Genomic DNA, 19398 nt, shown 5'->3' with positions numbered 1-19398 from the left:
TAAGCTTCTACCTCGGGAAACTAGAAAAAGAAGAGAACGAAGTCCAAAGAAAGCACAAGAGAAATAATAACAGCAGAACTCAATGAGACTGAAACAGGAAATCCTTAGAGAAAATCGATGCAAACAAAAGCTGGCTCCTTGAAAAGCCCAGTAACATCACTAAGCCTCCAGCCAGGCTGACTACTAAAGAGAGGACACTAATTCCTCACGTCAGGAACGAAAGAGGAGCCATCACTACAGACCCCACATTCCCTGGAACTACCTCCACCCCCGGCAACAGCAGAACAGATGAACAAGGTGCTCCGCTCAGCGGGGCGTTCGTGAACTTCACGTTGTTTCATTCCCCAGACTTGTAAAGGATGTCTGTCTCTGCCCCCTGCTGCACAGTGAGAGAATGGGGGCCCACGGGCTGCATTACTGGTGAACACTCAGATGCACAGCTGCTCCCCTGGCTTCCCTGGGAGAAGAATGGTCACTCTGCCCGTGAAGCACGGGGTACATGATAGGCCCTCGACACATGCTAACCAGCAGCTGTGACTTCAGATCCATCAGGGACTCGAAAACAGTGGGGACAAGCTCACTCAAAGTGCAGGCCAGGTGGGGAGTGGGGCTACAGCAAACGGGCAGGAGGGCAAGTCTTTGGGGCAAAGGGGCCAAGCGGAGGAAGCTGCGTGAGGCAGAGAGGCCACCAGGGGGCAGCACCGCCCCAGTCTGGCTACCCACCTCATTGCTTTCACGGGATCATGGTGGGACCTCCTTGGCTCTAAATCCCAGTCCAGCCACTGTGGGCCCCCAGAAGCACCACAGAAGGCTTTACATCATTTCTCCCCACTGTCCTTGAACCTGCCCTGCAGGCAGGAAGCTTCAATCTGTCACGCAGGTGGAAAGAGGCTGAGAGACACAAAGTCCTTTGAGGTCCCCTGCTTCAACCCAGCCAGGTCTCACCTAAAATCCTTCCAAATCCCAGCGGCAGGCCCGGCACCCTGCTTCGCTGCCAGGACGACCACCAGCTCCTGCCCAGTGCAGTCCGTCGACCCTCAGACCTCCACATTCATCAGGCCCTTCCTTGCTCCGGAATATTCACTGGTTGCCCTGGACCCTAGGACCAAACTCGCAGACCCTAATTTAGGATACCCACGTGCATGGGGGGATGCAGAACAATGAACAGGACTTTGGAGCAGTCAGACGTGGGTGAGGCCAGGCCTTGTTAGCTCTGGGCAAACGAGGACTCATTTCCCACCTGTAAAATGGGGTGGTGATGGGATGCAGTAGTTTGCAAGAGGCCCTGTTTGCAGTAAAGGCTGTTGGTGGCCCATCAGATCCCCTGCTGTCTTGGGCAGGCCACTCATCCCCAGCTTGTGGCTGCCTCCTTCCCAAAGCTGCTCTGTCGGGTGAAATCCATCCACACCAGAAACATCTGGAACCATTGTGGGGGGGGTGACCAACAGCCCCTGCCCACGAGGGACAACTCTGGGCCCCTTCACACTCCTGGGCTCCCCATGGGATGAGGTTGAGGCCCGCTTCTCTTTAACTCTTATCTTCCCCCAATACCTTCTGGGCTCCTCCTGCTTCCCTCTCTCCTTCCGGGTTTCTCCTGAGAGTCTCTCCATTGACAAGTCACATGGACCCAGATCCTCGCCTCAGGCTCCGCCTCTGGGGAGCCCAGCCTTGTGCCCAAGGATGCTCCTGCCACAGGAGTGCACAGTGGCCCCCTTGGGGCCCCACGCACCTGCAGCACCAGCAGCATCTGCACGATGGCAGGGGGCACGCGGGCGTGGGCGCGGGCCAGCGCATCCTCCAGCTTCACGCTCAGGGTGATGGCATTCCGGAAGTGCAGGAGGGCCAGCTGGCGCACGGACGGCTCCTTGCCCTGCAGACACAGAAGGCCGCGCCCCGCCCTGCTGCCGTCACATGAAACCCCCACTTCCCTCCACATCCGATGATCTGGGACCAGATCCCGGGTATACGGCCCCCTTCCGCCCCGTCCTCCTCCCTGGATGACCCCTGTCCCAAGGAGAGGCCCCAGTCAGCTTCCTCAGGCAAGGAAAGGATAACTGTCACAAACCAAGCCCCTCTGGTGTGTTGGGCAGGGCCTACTATGTGCTGCCCAGGGCTTCATAGGGCCTGTAGGACGGGACCGTCCTTAGTTCCAAATTGTGGGTGGGAAAGCGGTTCTGAAAGGTCCAGGGACGTGCCTATCCCCAGGCTGGGGGCACCGTGCAGCAAGGCTGGGATGGGCGGTCGCCTGGGCCCCGGGGGTCCCACGGCTGCAGGGGCCATTCACCTGCACCGGGTAGAAGATGGCCTGCAGTGTGGGCAGCACGTCACTGAAGAAAAAGTCCCACGTCTCTGCCAGTGAGTCCAGCAGTTTCTGTCCTGTGGGCACAGACAGCCATCACTGCTCACCCCTCCCAGGCCGGAGTCCTCTCGCCCGTCCGCAGGAAGACACAGGAGCTGAGGGCTGGGCTCCGGGCCCTGGAGGTGCCCCCCTGCCCCCAGGTCGATAGCACGCAGCACTTAGCAGCTCTGTGGTCGGGGGTCCACGGTGTAGTCTCCCTGTGCCTCAGCTTCCCCATTAATAAAATGGGACAGCGAGAGGGCCGACCTCCCAGGGCTGCGGGGATGAAATGAGCAGAGACGGGGTCCAGGGCAGAGGAAGAGCTCGTAAGCACTGGCTGCTGGTTCCCATTCCTTCATCCCACACCAGACCCGCACAGGAGCGCCCCCCGCGCCCGATGGCAGTTGCCGCACACAGCCATCTCCTCCGATTCCCATGGTGACCCCCCCCCCCCCCCCCCGCCGCCAGCAGGTGGGGAATCCGTCCACCCATGCAGGCGTTTGCAGAGCACCTGCACTGGGCACTGGGGACCCAGCCCAGGACAGGGAAGCAGGACCCTCAATGGCAACTATGAGCACAATCATCATCCCATTGAAGGGGTGACCTCAGTGGGCAGACCAAGAAACAGAGCCTCTGAGAGGTTCAGGTCATTTTCCTCCAGGGCCCTGGTCCCTGCCGCCCTGGGTTGCCTGGGGTGGGATCTGGGGAGCCAGGGAGGCCACGTCCAAGAACAGCATGTCCCAGGTAGGGAAGGGAAGCAGAAAAAGTGGAGAGGATCAGGCCGGGAGGGCTTCCTGGAAGAGATGCTACCCAAGCTGATTTAGGAGGCTGGGTTAGCCAGGTTGATGGACATCCTCAGTGTGGGATCCACACAAGCAGATGTGTGAAAAGCAGCCATTTGGTCAAGCTCTGGGTTATTTCTGCCAGCCCTGCAGAAGGAGCATGCCATCCTCAGGGTGGGCAGCCCCTGAGGGATGAGGACAGATGAGGTGTCCCCGAGCTGGGTCGGGGCTCCCCCAGGAAATGCAAAGTGCTGAACCCTCAGCCCTTCTGCCTGGAATGAACAGAAAGCTGCTGTGTCTGGGATAAGCAGGTCCCAGGACATGTCGCCCAAAGCCTCTGCTGCTCGGTGGGACCCCCACCTGGAAGTCAGACTAAGGACTGGTGGAGAAAACCTGGGTGTGCTGGGGGTCTCTGGGTGAGGAGGTGAAGTGCCACATGCGGGCCGGCGTCCCAGACCATACTGCTTCGAGGCTTCCACGGGAACCAGGGAGCCAGACAAAGGCCTTCACCTCTTCTTACTTTCCTTGGGCTCTGGGCCCCACACTTTCCCTGCCCGTTAAGGCCCAAGTCTGTGTAGGTTCGGGGGCTCTGGGAGGGGAGCCTGCTGGGGGCGGCCCCAGGAAGCCCATCCAGCCCAGCGGGCGGCCAGGGTGCTGTGGCCTCTGAGCGTGGCCAATCTGCCGGCACTGGGGCTCTCTGCCCGGCTGCCAGCTCCCGACCCTCCCTGGGGGCCCACGCCTAGCTCTGCGGAACCCAGGATGGGTGGGTGCTGCCGCCGCAGAGCTCTGCCTGTACAAAGGTCCCTTCAGGTCCCCGCCGTCCCTGGCAAGAAGAAAGGCGGCTCAGTTCCCCGGGCTGGCCGTGGGGTGGCTCTGGGCACGGGCCAGGCCGGCGTCCGCAGGCTGCTCTCCAGCCCACGGGACGGAAATGCTGTGGAAAGCAGATGTTGTAAAACACCGCCTTGAGGCCCCATCAGAGCTGCATGCTGACCGAGAGGCCAGGAAGCACGGCCTCGCCCACCGGCCAAGTTCTCCACTGGGGCCCGTGGCCTAGGGCTGCAGGCGAGGGGGGTGGCAGGGCCGTCTGAGGCGACAGCATTAGGACCCTCAGGGAGTCCGGCAGCCAGAGCCTCAGTGTGATCCTCCGTAAGATGGGTGTGAACGTCCTCGCGCGCACTGGGCGGAAAGCTGCCACGTAGCAAGTGCTCACTAAGTGTCGGCTGGGGGCATGGCCACCGCTGGGCCTGTGTGGGCCGTGTCCGTGCGGAAGCTCAGCAGAACCCGGGTTCTCCCCTGGCGGGCGGGACCGTCTGTCTTCCTCTGCTCAGTCCAAGCGCTGAGGGCCCGGGAGACCGGAGCGCACCAGGCTGATCTTGGCTCGGGTCTCAGCCCCGTGACGACCACAGGGCAGTGGAAAAGGCCACAGCAGGAGCTCCGAGGAGGCAAGCTAGCCAGGAGGACGGCCCAGTGGAGTCAGGCCCACGGGCCAGCATGTCAAGGCCACTGGGGAGTTTGGCCAGATGGCCTGTAAGAGGCTGGGATTCCTGCTGGACAAGAGAGGGCCGAGCCCAGGGCCTGGAGCCTGAAGGAGCCCCCGAGCTCCTCCCTGGAGTCCTCGGGTGTCTGGCCGCTGAGGAGTCATCCTGGCGGCAGCCGGAGCCCACTCCTGTAAGCCAGGCTTGGAGACCACGGAACCACAGCCTTAGGCGTGGTCTGGGAGGGAGACTCCACGTCAAGGCTGTCCCTCCAGGCCTCCTGTTTCCAGGAATCGCTGTGCTCGGGAGCTGATGTCCAAAGCCCGGCTGGAGGCTGGAGGCTGGAGTGGGGGCAGGTGGCAAGGTCCTGGGGCTGGCCACGTGAGGCCACCCACCACCCTCCAGCAGAAGCACAGGTGAGGACGTGGCTGGCCACAGGGAGCGGTCTCAAGGAAGAGCTGCCCTGGGAGCCAAACCGGGGCAGGAGGTGGATGTGGCAGGCTCCAAAGGCCACCCCTCAGGGTGCGGCATCAGTGACTGTCCCCCTGGCATGGACTGAAGGGGGCCAAACGTCTTCCTGGACAGACCACATTCTGAGGCCTGACTCAAGGACCACTGCTTCCATGGAGTCCTCCCTGACTGCCAAGACGGAACTAACCCTTCTTCCCCCGGGGCTTCCCTTCACCCTGACATTCATCACCCTGAATTGTCACTGTCTGGTCCACATCTGTGTCCCCAACTGGACTGTCAGTCCCTGCTAGGCAGGGCTGGATGTCCTCCATCTCCAGGCCCCCAGAGACTAGCTGGGGCCTGACCCAGAGTGAGCACATGGGTGGAGCCCATCCAACCCCACGGTTCTAAGATTGGGACACTGAGGCTGAGGTCTGTGGCTGGATGGGAACTGGAGGCCAGGGCCTGTGGCCCCCAGACTGGGGCTCCGTGCCTGGCCCCGAGGCCTGGGGAGGCTGGACGGGGCTGGCACTCCCCGCTGGGTGGCCTGGCGGACACGGCCGCTGCAGGCAGGGCTCGACTAAGCTGCACAAAGCTGCTCTTCTCTGAAGCTCCCAGCTCCCCTGGGCCGGAGCCGGTGGGAGGCAGAGGCACTGTTGGAATGTGCCGAGTAAGGAAAGGGGTGTGGGAGGGCATCTCTGCCAGGTGCCAGATCCTCACTGCCCTGACTGCTGGACTCCATTGCCGCCTCCTCCAGGAAGCCAGCCTCGATCCCTGGCAGTCTGTGCCTCTCCCTCCCCTCGACTGTGGTTCTGGTGGCCCTTCCCAGGCTCCTGCCTCAGAGCTTCCCAGCTGATAGAAGCGGGAGGCGCAGAAAGAGCAGGGGACACGCAGCTGAGTTCATCCAGAGCACACTAGGCCACTGGCCTGTGTCCTCCTCCGGGAAATGGGCTGACACCCCTTCTTTGTAAGGTCAGAGTAAGGATCGAAGAAAGAACGGAAGCAGCAGTGGAACCAGACTGCCACACAGGGTCATGTGGCCCCGGTGCCTCAGTTTCCCTGTATGTGCAGCGGCTGCAGTGATGTGTCTTGTGCAGGGTTGCTGGGAGAGCCTGAGTTAGGAGCCGGAGAACACTCAGGACGGTCTAGCAGAGAGTAAGCAAGTGCCCAGGGCCTGGTGCACAGGAGACGCTCAACTAATGTTCACGGACCAGAACTGAGCACAGGGCCTGGCACAAACAGGCCTTAGCGAAGGCACTGGGGTTTGAGCTGGGCCCTCCCGTAATTTGAGCTCTCTCTCTGCCGATTCACTCCTACAAGGAGACAACGCTTCGGTCGCTGCCCCTGGCGCTGGAGCTCGCGGGCCAGGGCGTGTGCGCTGGGGCCAGGCTGGCCCGGGCTCGAACGCACCCCCACCCTCTACTCACAGTGTGGCTGCAGACAAATCGCGTGCCATCATTACGCTGCTCCCAGCTATGAAATGGGCACAGGGACCCGAAGGCCTCAAGGGTAGGGAGGAGCATTAAAAGAGAAAACCCGTCTAGAAGGTCCAGCACCAGGCTCAGGCCCCAAACTCTGATGGGGCAGCTCCTTCCAGCCAGGGGACAGCCCCTGGCTCCCACCTCCTCCTTCAGGAACATCAGGGCAACAACAGGTCCTCAAAGATCCTGTCGGGGGTTCTCCCAAGATGCTGAGATGGGGTTCACTGGCACGAGAAGGCCCCGGGAGCAGTGAGGGGAGGCAGGGCCTTTTCCTTGATTTCTCAGCCCTCTTGGGCTCCAGCAAGTTGCGGGGTGGGGGTGGGGAGCAGATGCTCTCCCTATTAAGGTCCCCTCCTGGGGACAGATCTTGGCCTTGCTGCCCCTGCTGCCCTCCCACCCGGAGCCCTGGGGACACAGGTAAGGCTGGGAGGGCCACACGTCCCAGCAGGGACACCGGCATGCGGCGCATCCCCACACTCGGTCCCAGCTGCGGGGCCGCCACACTCACCCTCATAGAAGCGGATCTTGTCTCGCAGGATCACCATGCCTTTCGTCAGCAGCTGGTTCTGAAAAGCACACACAGGCAAGCCGTTACTGCCGCGGGGGCACCCAGGCAGGCAAGGCCCCCAGGAGCCCCCCAGCCGGCAACCGAGGCCCGGGGCGGGGGCTCTTACCCATGTCCCCCCACCCCCCAGCCTGTTTCCGGTAGAGCTTGAACCTCAACTCGCCCTGGGAGGACAGCGACGGCCCCTCAGAGACAAGCCGAGTAGGGCAGGTGGCCGCCTTCGCAGTCCCCGATGGAGGAGAAGGCCTTTCAAGCAAGAGGGGCCCCCTGCCTCAAGTCCTGGCGTGTGAACCCTGATGCCCCAAGCGCGGGGGTCATGCTGTCACGCTGCCCCAGGCGTCTGGGTTGAGAATGACACCCGGTGGTCTCAGCACCACCACCAGCAGCCAAAAGGTAGAAGCGTCCCCAGCGTCCCCCATGAGTGGACAGACACACGGGGTGTCTCTGGACTTGGAATCTCACATGGCTGCAAAAAAGGAGCGAAGCGCGGACTGACCCAGGAATTAGCGGTGTCAGGACACTGAAGGCCCCCGAACCGTGCACTTTAAACGGGCGCACTGCACGTGAGTTCCGCCAACCCCGACCCCGCGTGAGGGGAGGCCCCTCTGCCGGCGGGTGGGCCCTCGCTCGAAGCCCACCCCCGCCGCTGCTCCCCGCCCTTCCTTCCTGGCCGTGTGCCCCGGGCCTGTGGTCGTGTGTGCATGGACTCTGCAGGCTTGTTGGCCCGAGGAGGTGTGACAAATGCAAAGTAAGGCACGGCCTGGACCAGAGCGGCCTCTCGATGCTGACGCCAGGCCAATGGCGTCACCGTGTGGCTCAGGGCACTGGGGCCGTGCAGTGACGCAAACGTGGACGTCTGCGAGCCCACCCTGTATTCCAGGAGGTGAACGACCCTGAACAAAGCCAGCCCTGCGTCCTGCCACGTGCTGGGGTACGCACAGCGTGAAGACTTCACCCGCATCGTTATCATTAACCTGCACAACGGCCACACTGGCTAGACGGGGAAACTGAGTCATGGTGGCGTGGCAGTCCTTGGAACCTAGTGCTCCATGTACCCACGGAGAGTAGGTGACCCCTGTCCTTTCTGGCCAGCTCAGAAAGCAACCCCAGCCCGCTCGAGACCACAGACCACCCACCTGCAGGTACTCGGTGAAGAAGGACCCCAGCTCCGTCTTCAGCAGCTGCCTGTGGGCGGGAGGGGACAGGACAGTGAGGGACAGCAGGGCTCAAAGACCACGGGTGCTGACAGGGGGGTCACCGGGGCAGCTGGGAGGCCGACCCGCTCAGCCCGGCGCGAAGGGTGGGCACGCACCGTCAGTCCCGTCCCAGCAGGGGGCTGGGCGGGGGCCCCGGCCCCCCGTCCTGTTCAGCTGTGGCTCTCACCACATGGCTCCCACCACCATTTCACACAAGCAGAAGCTGAAGGCTCCCCACAGCGAGAGTGAGGGCCACGGCATCTGTCACGTCCTCGGGGAGACACTGGCAGTGCTGGGCCTCCAACCCTCCGCTCCCCCCCACCCCGCACCCCGAGCACGCAGCATGGCTCCCGAGGGCATCTTCACGGCCCTCCTGTACTCCGTCAACCCAGCAGCAGGTGCTCATTCTGGTTCCCTTCTACAAGCGAGGCAAGGGAGGCTCAGAGAGGTCCAGTGACTTGTCCAAGGCCACACAGGGCACAGCAAGTCAGGGTCTGAACCTCGTCCTTTGTACTCAGGTTGACAGCTCTTCGCACCGCACACCTCTGGGGGCCGAGAGAATGGTGGGCGTCCTGGTCCAGACCTGAAACACTGGGCACTGTCAATGTTCGGCCCAACACTCGACCTCCCCTCTCATCTCGGTCAGCCTTGGAGCTGTGTGTGTGTGTGTGTGAGCCCGCGCGCGCGTACACTTGGGGGGCACTGAACTCACCACCCCCATACCCGCGAAGAGGGTGCTCTGGTCCTCAAAGGCCTTTTAGGGGTGGATTCGCTCTACCTTCCTGGTGCTGAAAGCGGGACCCCCAGGACTGGCTGTCCCCACTGGGGATGGGGGCTTGGGGGCTAAGTGAAGCAGAGAGAGGGCAGGCGGGTTGTGTGAGGTGACCAGCACCCCAGGAGCTGAGCAGCAGGCATCCCTGGAACCCGGGGCTTCGGGGAGGATCTGGAAGGTGCAGAGAAGATGGGGTGGGGACACGAAGAGGGCCACGTTTCCTGAGCAGCTCTCAGGGGCCACGGCCACATCAGGCCAGTCACAGACCGAAGCTCACGACAGCCTGACAGGTGGTCCTGGTGTCCTTGGATGGGATGAGTGAGGACCCTGAGGGTCAGAGCACCTTCGGCTGTCTGGTGGCAGCCCTGGGGCCCCGTCCCCAACCCCTGGCCGGCAGCTGCTCTTAGCACAGGACCAATCCCACGTCACAGGCCGACGCCGTCCCCAAGTAACCATGAGGTTAACGGTGGCGACACTCACCAGGCTGAGCTCCACCTGGGACAGCGAGGGGATGTGAAGCCAGCGGCCCCCTGTGGTCAGCCCCCTGCCACAGTCTCTCTACCTTCTCCCAACATCTGCGCCTCCAAGGACCGAACGTGACCTCAGCTCCTGTGTGACCCCCACATCCAAGCTCAGTGTCTATCTCAAGGGTCACCACATGCATGACACAAGGGGCCACTCTGGGCAAGTCCAGAGAGCAAAAGGCAAGGAGAGAGGGTCTTCTCTTAGGCCAAGGCTGAGTCTGGGTGAGTCCCCTCAGCCCGTGAGGGGCCAGAGGGCCAGCCCCAACACCGCCAGCCCATCGTGTGATGCTGGGCAAGTCCCCTCCCCTGCCTGAGCTCCAGCACCCTCATCTGGCGCCCGAGACATGCCAGAAGGTGGAGGAGGAGGGTCTGGGGTAGCAAGTGAGACCATGGCTTACACTTGGTATATATAGCAGGTGCTCAGTAAAGCCCTCCTCACCCTCTCCCTGGCCCGTAGTCAGTGACAGTGAGTATGAACATGAATGAATGAATGAATGAATGAATGTCTCCTTCAGGGCCTAGCAGACCCTCTGCCCCACTGCTGGCTGCCTGGGGGCTCCCCTCACCTCCTGACATTTCCTCTTAACTCACTACATGAGCCCCTGAGCAAGGGCGAGGGGCATGGCCAGCCAAGCATCCCCCAATTTGTGCTGTGCCCACAGGATCTCCCAGCTGCCGATGAGGGGAACCACGCTCATTCCACAGATGTGGAGACTGAGGCCCTGGGGGGCAAGAAGTGAGGTCCCTGTGGGGCCTGCTGGTTAGCTTGCTCCCATATCCTTAGGGGAGCTTCAGGCCAGCCTATGCACCCCGGGACACCACCTGGGGAAGGCACTGCAGGGGGAACAGCCCGGGTGTCATCTGAGGGGAGACGGACAGCCACAGAAAGGGGCTGGGGGGGCAGAGACCGAGGCCAGGGCCACCCTGTCCAGATGGGCCTGCTGGCTCCTGGGAGCCGCAGGGCCAGTGGGACATCGGGCTGGAGCTGGGGCACGGCCAGATGCTCTGCATCCCAGCCAGAGCCCAGGAGGCAGGAGAAGGGGCCTCTCAGGAGCAGAGCAGGTGGCCGCGCTCCTGCCCATAAGCTTCCAGATGATTCTCCTGGCCCCAGGGAGACACCCTGGCAGCAGCTGCACGGTCAGGACAGGCCCGAGAACGCAGAGCAGCCTGGACCACTGGGCATGGGGCAAGAGGCCTTTCACAGCTGAGCACAACCAGGGCATCCTGGGGCCTGATTCTGTTTAAGAAGGTGGGGTGCATGAGGAGTCCTTCAGGGGCAATGACATCTGAAACGGGGAAAAGAGGTGTCCTCTGCAACCCAGAGTGACTTAGTCTCTACCTGGGAAAACTATTATGCCAAGTGTGTCTGTTTTGGGGCCTTAGGAGAAGGTGGTCAAAGGAACAGGTCAAGAGAGAGGCGAGACCAGCAGCCTGGACGTCATCAAAAACCTTCATGCTTCAGAGAACACTGCCGGAAACGCGAGAGACAACCCACGGATGGGAGAGCAGCTGTGCAAATCAGAACCTGGTAAGCGTCTAGATCCAGAATATATAAAGAACTCCCGCGACTCAACAAGGAAGAGATAAGTCATCCCGTTTAAAAACGGGCCAAGTAGACATTTCCCCGAAGAGGATATACAGACAGCCAATGAGCCCGGGAAAAGATGTTCCTGTGATTAGTCATCAGGGAACTGCAAACCCCAACCACGAGACGGCACTCACACCCACAGTGCTGGCAGATACAAACCCCCAAGAGGAGCAAGTGCCGGTCAGAAGCTGGGGGGCTGGCCGCTCAGACTCAGCTAGTGGGAAGGGAGGCTGAAGCAGCTGCCATGCACACCCCGGGTGTGGCCCCAGGAGAAACGAAGCCGCACGTCCGCACAAAGCCCTGCACTGCACGTTCAGGGCCGTATGCGTTACAGCCCGGGGTTGGGGGGGGCGCGGCCCAGACGTCTAGCAGCAGGTGAACGGATACACGGAATGTGGTTTCCCTAGCGTGGAATATTATTTGGCCACGGGAAGGAATGAAGTGCGGGCACAGGCTCCGAAGCAGATGACCCTTGAAGGTGTCCAGCTACACGGATGCAGCCGGACCCCAAAGGCCACGGGCATGTTGGGTGATTGCATGTATGAGAAACGTCCATAGGAGGCAAATCATACAGAGACAGACACGTGATTGCCATTTGTCAGGGGCTGGGGGAGGAGGGATGGGGAGTGACTGTTAATGGGGAGGGGGTTTTTTGGGGGGGGGGGGGGAAGTAGGTGAGAATGTTCCGGAATCAAATAGTGGTGAGGACTGCACAGCTCAGTGAATATGCTAAAAACCACTGAAGTGTACGTTTTAAGACTGGATTATACGTCAATGTATACACATATGTATATAAAAACGGGAAAGAAAAGGTGATGGCCAGACATCAGGATCCTGTGACTACTCACCTCCCTGGACTTAGCCTTGCCTGGGCCCAGCCGAGGAGTGCCCCCACCCGCCCGTCTCACCACTGGCCCCGAGAACCGAGGGGAACATTCAGGTGACAGCACCATCAATGGCTCCTGTCACCGGGCTCTCTCGTGGGATCACGGCCAATCCAGTGATGGGCAGCACGCATAAAGTCACTTGATTTAACGTGGCCACGTGATAGAGAAGAGGGGGTGGGGGCTGGGCAGGGGGTGGTCCCGAGGGACCCACAAGGCCTGGGGTCAGGGACCCGAGTCCCAGCTCCACTGACCAGCCCTGTGAGCACACGCAGCATGTGACCTCTGCCTCAGTTCCTCAACCTGTAAAATGGGTAGCCGAGGAGCCCGAGAAAAGCAGGGCCCCCTGGGCGGGTCACACGTAGGGGGCCCAGGAGAGGCAACGAGCTCCTGCTCTGTGACTTCAGCTGCCCCTTTCCCTCCCTGGGCCTCAGTTTACCTGTCTGTAAGGCCCCTCTCAGCTTTGCCACGCTGGGCTGGGGAGCCCTGTAGGAAAATGATCCCTGTCCCTATTATCCTTCATTCCCATCTTGAGCTGATGAGGAGCTAGGCTGCCTACTTTTCCCAGATACAGGGACAGGGTAGCACGGGCCAGGGCGGGAAGGGAACAGCACAGAGGTAGGAAATGCCTTATTGAGGCAGCTGTGTGACCCCAGGCAAGTGTCTTGACCTCTCTGAGCTTCAGCTTCCTCCACCGCAAAGCAGGACTAACGGGGCTGGCCCTGCAGATTCCCTGCGAGTGACGGATGGCACCCGGCTCACAGTGGCAGCTCGGAGGGGCTGGTCCGTCCTGGGCTCCCTCACCAGTGCTCACTGCTTGGCCATCCACAGGAAATGAGGGGCGTTCGGCCAGGCTGTAACTGCCTTTCCGGGAACGACACTCCCGTCATTAGGCAGGTGGGTCCTTCCTCTTTAACAGAATAATATCCTTCATGATGTTCAACACCAGCGGGGAATGTGGGCGTTATCTTGAGCCCCTGTCCAAGTCCCACCCTGCTTCCCCTGAAGGGAAAGTGCTCAGGACGGGTGGGGGTGAAGGTCCACCAGGCCCAAGAGCCACACGACCAGGGCCCACGGTCAAGGTCCACGCGTGGCCCCGCGGTCACTGCCCGCCGCGGCTGTTAAGGGCAGCATCTCAGGTGTGGCTGGGGAGCAGGGCCTGGCTGACCTCTGCCCTAACACAGCCTTCCCTGCCACTCTCGGGCCTGGGACAGGACACATGGCCACTCACCGGACGCCCTCGTTGAGGCTGAAGAGTTCCTGGTCGGGTAGCCCCTTGCGCTGGAAGACGGCGATGACCCCGTTGTGGATGCTGCGGGTGGGAGAAAGAGGAGTGTCATCGAGGCCCCACCACCCCTCTCCGGAGCAGCCCACCCTGCTCGGCTGGAGGAACAGAAGTGGGCCTGGTCAGGGGCGCCTGGGTGGCTCAGTCATTAAGCGTCTGCCTTCAGCTCAGGTCATGATCCCGGGGTGCTGCAATCGAGCCCCACATGGGGCTCCCTGCTCAGGAAAGCCTACTTCTCCCTCTCCCCAACTTGTGTTCCCTCTCTCACTGTGTTTCTGTCAAATAAATAAATAAAATCTTTAAAAAAAGAAAAAAAAAAAGAAGTGGGCCTGGTCAGAAGCAGGTGCCCGTCTTTTCTCTTATAAGGCAGGCCCTGGAGAGCAGGGGTCGGTTGTCCTCATGAACCCTGCCCACACCAGAGCCTCAGTTCCCATCTTGACCCTAAGATCCTGCACCCCTAGCCCCAGCCTCCCCCAAGCCCTGGGCCTGAGTCACCTCCGAGTCACCTCTCCAGGATGTCTTCTGCGGCCTGCATACACTCTGCTCCCCTTCCCTTGTTCCTGAGCCCTCTTTTCCCAAGGATACCTTTGATCACCTGTCCCACCCTGTAACGTATCCCAACCTGACACCTACCAGAGGCTTCCAGGTGCCCCTGAGCCAGCCCCTCCTGACTCCTCGTGTCCCTGAGCACTGAACGCTTGTGTTATGGGCCCCACTGGGGAAGTGGCCTCCAGCCACAGGGCCTTTGTATGTGCCCTTTCTCCTGGTTGGTCCTCTCCCACTTCCACTATCTGCTCCCTTTAGATCACATGTTGTTGCCCACTTTTACAGACTGGTCACTGTGTAACCACATGTTTCTGTGTGATTTGATTAAATTGTTTCTATCACTGTCTATAAACCCAAAGAGCATAGAGCCCCGGGCAAAATTCATCCTTGACTCTCCCTCACCCTCCAAAGCCCAAGTTCCTGAAGTCAGATCCATTTCTACCTCCTGGAGCTCCGCTGCACCCCTCCCCTCCCTTCTAGCCCGGGCCCCTCCTTGCGTGCCTGGACCTGATTACACCAGCCTGCCTCCACACTGCCCTCAGTCACTTCCCTGACCAGGGTCTTGTGAGGCATCCACTGCCCTGCAGATATAGCCCAAGGCCTGGACATGGCATTCGAGGCTTGTCAGGAATGGCCCCTCCCTGCATGCCGGAGCATCCTACACTCGAGTCTCGGAGTTGCTGGACCTGCCAGAGGCTACCACACCTCTGGGTCTCTGCACCTGCTGCCCCTTCTGCCTGCACGGCCCTTCCCTTCCCCAAATACGAGGTAAGCAGCTATTCATACTGAAGACTGAGCTCAGAAGCCACTTCCTCCAAGAAGCCCTCCTGACCCCCTCCCTTCCCCAGGAAGACTCCTATCCTGGCACTTTGCTGATTTACTTTCCTATTAGCACACACCCTCGCCCGGCCACACACTCCTGAGGGTGAGAACCGGTCTGGGAGGCTCCACCGCCCTTTGCCTAGGCCCCGGCCACTGCTCTAAAGCTCACAGACCTGCTGCCGTGATCCTCAGCGCGGAGGGGACAGCTGGACACATGCTGCCATTCACATCACAGACCAGGCAGCAGCCACCAAGCTCCTGGCACCCTTGTCCGTTGGCATTAGCTCCATGCTTCCCAGGAATGCAGACTGGCCCCCCACTTCGCAGATGGGGACACAGAGGCTCACAGAAGCCACGTCCCCTTGGGAGGGCACAGAGCTCCTCACCCAACAGCTGCCCCCTGTCCCCACACAGCTGGGTCTGGGCAGGGCTCGCGCAGGGACCTGCGCCCCCTGGGGGCGTGAGCCGTGCGGGGCCACATCCAAGGTCCACAGCTGGTCCCCGCCAGGCCCGAGGCCGAGACCAGCTCCACTGGGAGTTACCAGCCTCTCAACAAGTGCTGGCTGAGACCACGCGGGACACCGGTCACTTGACCTGGGGCACCCGTCCGCTCCGGGCCTGGCATCAGAATGCCACTGATTTGCATGTCCAAGACACACGTCCCCCAACTTCTGCTTCCCCCAACCCTGGGCCGCTGTGAGGATGAAATGCCTGGCCGGGGCCGCGCTCACCCCCGTCGGAAGTCCCTGGTGGACCCAGCCCCACCACTGTGTCCCCGGAAGGCTGCTCCCCATCTACAGCTAGAAGAGAGAAAAATCCGCCAGGAAGCCTAACGGCTGCCGGGAAGCCAGTGGTCCTCCAGCGCTGCCACGCCGGAATCCGAGCAGCTGCAAGCTGGCTCCCGGCCCCGTGGGGGCTGCTGGGGGGCCGGAGGCGCACGGCAGTCCTGGGCACCGCCCTGGGACCCGGGGGCCCAGCCGCTCCTGAGGCACAGAGGGGATCAAGGACCCCGAGGTGGGAGGAAGCCAGCGCAGGCCGAGCCCTGGGCAGCCTCTCTTGCTCTTCACACACACCTGCTCCTAGCAGCCTCTCCCTGGCCTTCCTCCTCTTCCCGTCAGCCTTCCGGAGGGACCCCAGCCCAGAGGTGACCCTGCACGCAGTGGCTCTGGACGGTGAGGCCGGCTCTCTGAACCAGGTCCTCCCCAAGGCCCCCAGGGAGTCAGATGTATCAGCCCCTCCTGCCTGAGGGCCTTTGCCCTTGCTGTCCCTTCCCCTGTAGGCTCGCCCTCCACCTGCCCCGTGGACCTCAAACCCTCCTCCAACCCCCCCAGGTCGGGTCCCTCCTCCCTCACACTGGTGTTGTGGAAAAAAACTTGACCTCAGTGGTCTCTTAGGGGAGGGGAGGTCTATCTGCTTGACTGTTCTGCCCCCGTCCCTGACCCCCAGGCTCAGGCTGGTGCCACACCCAGCGCATCAGCCAGTGAGGGAGTTTATCACCCCCCTTTGAGTCTCTCCACACCTGTACCTGACAGCCCCCAGCCCAGCCCAGGGGTCACCCTGAGACCCGCCGTCCCCTCTCCGCCCACTCTGAACACTGGCCACCTGTGCTTCGGCTTCCCCATCCACACCATGGATTCGGAACTCCAGCGCCCAAAGGAGACCGTGCCCGGGCAGTGGCGTGCCCCGCGGGGGACACTTGCTGGGGCGTCTTCGGCAGTGACTCTGAGGACAGGTGTGTCCCCAGAAGCTCCCACTACAGCTCAACCATCCGCTCTGTGGTTTTCTCAGTCTCTCCCTTCTAACCACCACACGGGGGGCCTGTCACACCCCAGGCTATGGAAGGAAACGAGGAGGGTCTGGGGAGCCAAGGGACTGCCCAGAGTCACACGAGCGTGACACCCAGGAGAGCCAGCGAGCCCGGCCCGCGGTCCTCCTACCCCGGTGCGCCGGCTTGGAAACCGCCTCCCGTGCTGCCCCAAGCTGGACGGGCCCTCCTCCTTCCATTCCTCTCCAGCTAGGGGCTGAGGTTCCCTTTCTAGCCCAAGTCCAAGTTGGGCAAACAAAAAAAAACCTTGCTGTGAGCCACTTGGGGAGAGGAAGGGTGGGGAACAAGAGGCCCTCATGTGACTTCTCTTCCCTCCAAAATAGAAGCGAAACCCCAGCCACCCCGGTCTGTGGCCTCCTGGCCAGAGGTGGGCAGGCCCGGCGCGAGCACTGGCAGATGCTCCTGTGCAAACCACAGGCAGCCTCCAAGGGCACTTCCGGGTGAGACCCACGGCCTCTCCCCACTGGGCAGTCCTTCGTGGAGCCTCTCCCCCTCCCCGGTGCAGGACAGGAGGGCAGGGCCGAGTCCCAGCGTCTCTTGCCTGGGCCCTGGGTGGGCCTGGGGTGAAGGGGGAGAAGGTGCTAGAGCCCTGGTGAGGCTCCAGGGTGCCCCTGGAGAGTGCATGGCCCAGGAAGGGGGTGGGGCAGAGCCAAACTGGGAGAGGGAGGGCTGACTGTAGGGCTCCCGGGGGCACCTGCCTGTGGCCACCCTGGTTTGGGCTGGAGCCCACGCGGGGCTGCGGGCTGAAGGGGACTCCATGTGTGGGCCTCTCAGTGTCGCCCCCACCTGCCCAGAGAGGAAGCCCCAGCAGAGAGTGAATGGTGGGCCTCTGGTCGGTTCGGCTGATACACCTCCAAGGACCCCTGGAGAGAGTAAGGCCCCTGGCAGGGACCTGGAGGCAGAGCCCTGCCTTTCTCTGGTGCCTACCTCGATTTGGACCTGGCCTCCACAGGCCTCGGAGGACACCAGGTGACCCCAGAAGGCCGAGCCAGACCCTGAGCAGGGTGGCCACCCCCTTGGGCCCCTCCCACTGGTGTCCAGGCCTGGCGTGTCTCACCGGCTCCCGGCCTGCAATCCGCGGGAAGGGATGGTCAAGTGAACAAGGAAGGGCAGAGGAGCTGGGCTCCACCGGGTCCGCCACGGGCCCCCCAGGCTCCTGCTGCTGGCGGCCACCCCACTGACAGCCAAGGCTCTAGTCCTCCCTCTCCCCTGTCTATCCCTGAATGGGGCCCCCGTGTCCTCCTTGGTACCTGGGGGTCATGCCCAGCCCGGAGAGATTAAGGGGGGGCCGCCTGGCTCTGCTCTAGCTGCCCCAGGAGCAGGGCCCACTGGCTCCCTCTTCACGTCCAGGTGAAAGGCACAGGAGGTAGGCAGCCTGGAAGCCGACCGTGCCCCCAGGCCAGGCCCCGACGTGACCCTCTGGTAAATGGGATGACAATGCCGTTTCCAGCCCCGTGTCAGCTCCATCCGCTCCTCAGCAAACAGGTCCCACTCACATCCTGGTTCCAGTCCACCTGGCTCCGGGTGCTAGCCCCCAGCCCTCACAGGGTCCCTGGCTGAGCAGGAGGGGCCCGTGCCCACCTGCACTCCTCCCCGGGCGCCCGGCAAGGGCCCTGACCCGCCGGACTGCGGAGGGCACAATGGAGTGCCCATGTCCTGGAATGGCTCCCCATTTCCCAGCTGTGAGGCAGGTTCTGGAGCCAGGATGGGGAGGGCTGCACACGGCCCTGAGCAGCCCTGAGCCCGGGCTGGGGTGTGAGAGAAGTGGTGGCCCGGAGCGTGAGGGGGGGTGGGGGGGTACTGGCGTCACAAACGCCACAAACATAGTGGCTTAAAACAACCCCCACGTGTTTGCTTACGTTTCTGAAGACCAGAAGTTCTAAATCACTTTCACGAGGCTAAAATCAAGGTGCTGGTGTGACTGGCTCCTTCTGGAGGCTCTAGGGGAGAATCTGTTTCCTGGCCTTTTCCAGCTTCTAGACGAGCCCAGGTGCTTGGCTCAGGCTCCTCCCACCCTCACAGGAAGCACTGTGGCACCTTGGATCTCTGCTTCCATCCCGCCACCTCCTCCCCTGCCCTGCCCCCCAGGGCCTCGCTCTTATGAAGACCCTTGTGATGACACTGGACCCCCATCTCGAGATCCTTCACTTAATCACACTCGCAAAGTCCCGTTTTAACGTATTCTCAGGTTCTGGAGGGCCAGGGTGTGGACATTTTGGGGGGCCATTCCTCTGTGGACCACACCCAGACTGCCTCAGGGGGGCAGGAGGCTCAGGCCCCGGAGCGGCAAATAGGCAGGGGTGGTGTAGGGGGAGCCAAGCACAGGCCCCCAGCAGCCTCCAACCCCCACCCGCAACCAATGGATCACCCTGGAGCCTTCAGCCAACCTCCTCCGGCCCCTCAGAGACCCCCCTGAGGGGGTGGTAGACGCGTAGGCTTTGGAGTTGGACCTGGGTTAGATCCAGCATCTGCCCTGACTCCCTGGGGAGACTTGGGCAGTTCCCAAACTTCTCTGAGCCTCAGTGTCCTCCCCTGCAAAATGGGGCCGATGAGCCCCACCTTGAGGGCTGCTGGGGAATGACAGGAGCGCCGTCAGGCCTTGGGTTTGGTCAGGGCCCAGCAAAGGTCAGCACTCTGAGTGCAGGGCTCCCGGATGCCCAGGATAGGGGAGTGCATACAAGGTGGCTGCCTCCAGCCTCCAGGTTCTTACCAACACCCACCTCTCTTGGTCCCTGCGCTGTGACCTCAAGTCAGACCTGGGGTCAGACCCCCGGGCCCTAACATTAGTGTGGGATCTTGAGCAAGTCCATCCCCCCCACCTCAGTTTCCCTCTCTGTAAGCTGAAGATAATCATCCCAACTACTT

At 61.9% G+C, this 19398-nt stretch overlaps 1 protein-coding gene across 5 annotated transcripts in view; it reads right to left on the bottom strand.

Moving 5' to 3' along the window:
• PRR5 (proline rich 5) overlaps positions 1 to 19398 on the bottom strand; it is a 54362-nt gene that overhangs the window by 8176 nt on the left and 26788 nt on the right. For all 5 annotated transcript variants that reach the window (XR_004300931.1, XM_032416478.1, XM_032416479.1 and 2 more), the window contains 5 exons: positions 13287 to 13367; positions 8228 to 8276; positions 7035 to 7092; positions 2285 to 2376; positions 1730 to 1870 (listed from right to left, as the gene is read on the bottom strand). Coding sequence is in view for 4 of the 5 variants with exons in the window: in XM_032416478.1 (XP_032272369.1) it covers positions 1730 to 1870; positions 2285 to 2376; positions 7035 to 7092; positions 8228 to 8276; positions 13287 to 13367 (421 nt within the window). In the remaining variant the exon portion in view is untranslated. The remainder of the gene's footprint in view (positions 1 to 1729; positions 1871 to 2284; positions 2377 to 7034; positions 7093 to 8227; positions 8277 to 13286; positions 13368 to 19398) is intronic.

This window comes from Phoca vitulina, unplaced genomic scaffold, assembly GCF_004348235.1.
Source record: "Phoca vitulina isolate PV1807 unplaced genomic scaffold, GSC_HSeal_1.0 scaffold19, whole genome shotgun sequence".
NCBI classification, from domain to species: domain Eukaryota; kingdom Metazoa; phylum Chordata; class Mammalia; order Carnivora; family Phocidae; genus Phoca; species Phoca vitulina.
Note: the sequence above shows the minus strand (reverse complement) of the source record. Positions and strands in the feature narration are given on the sequence as shown.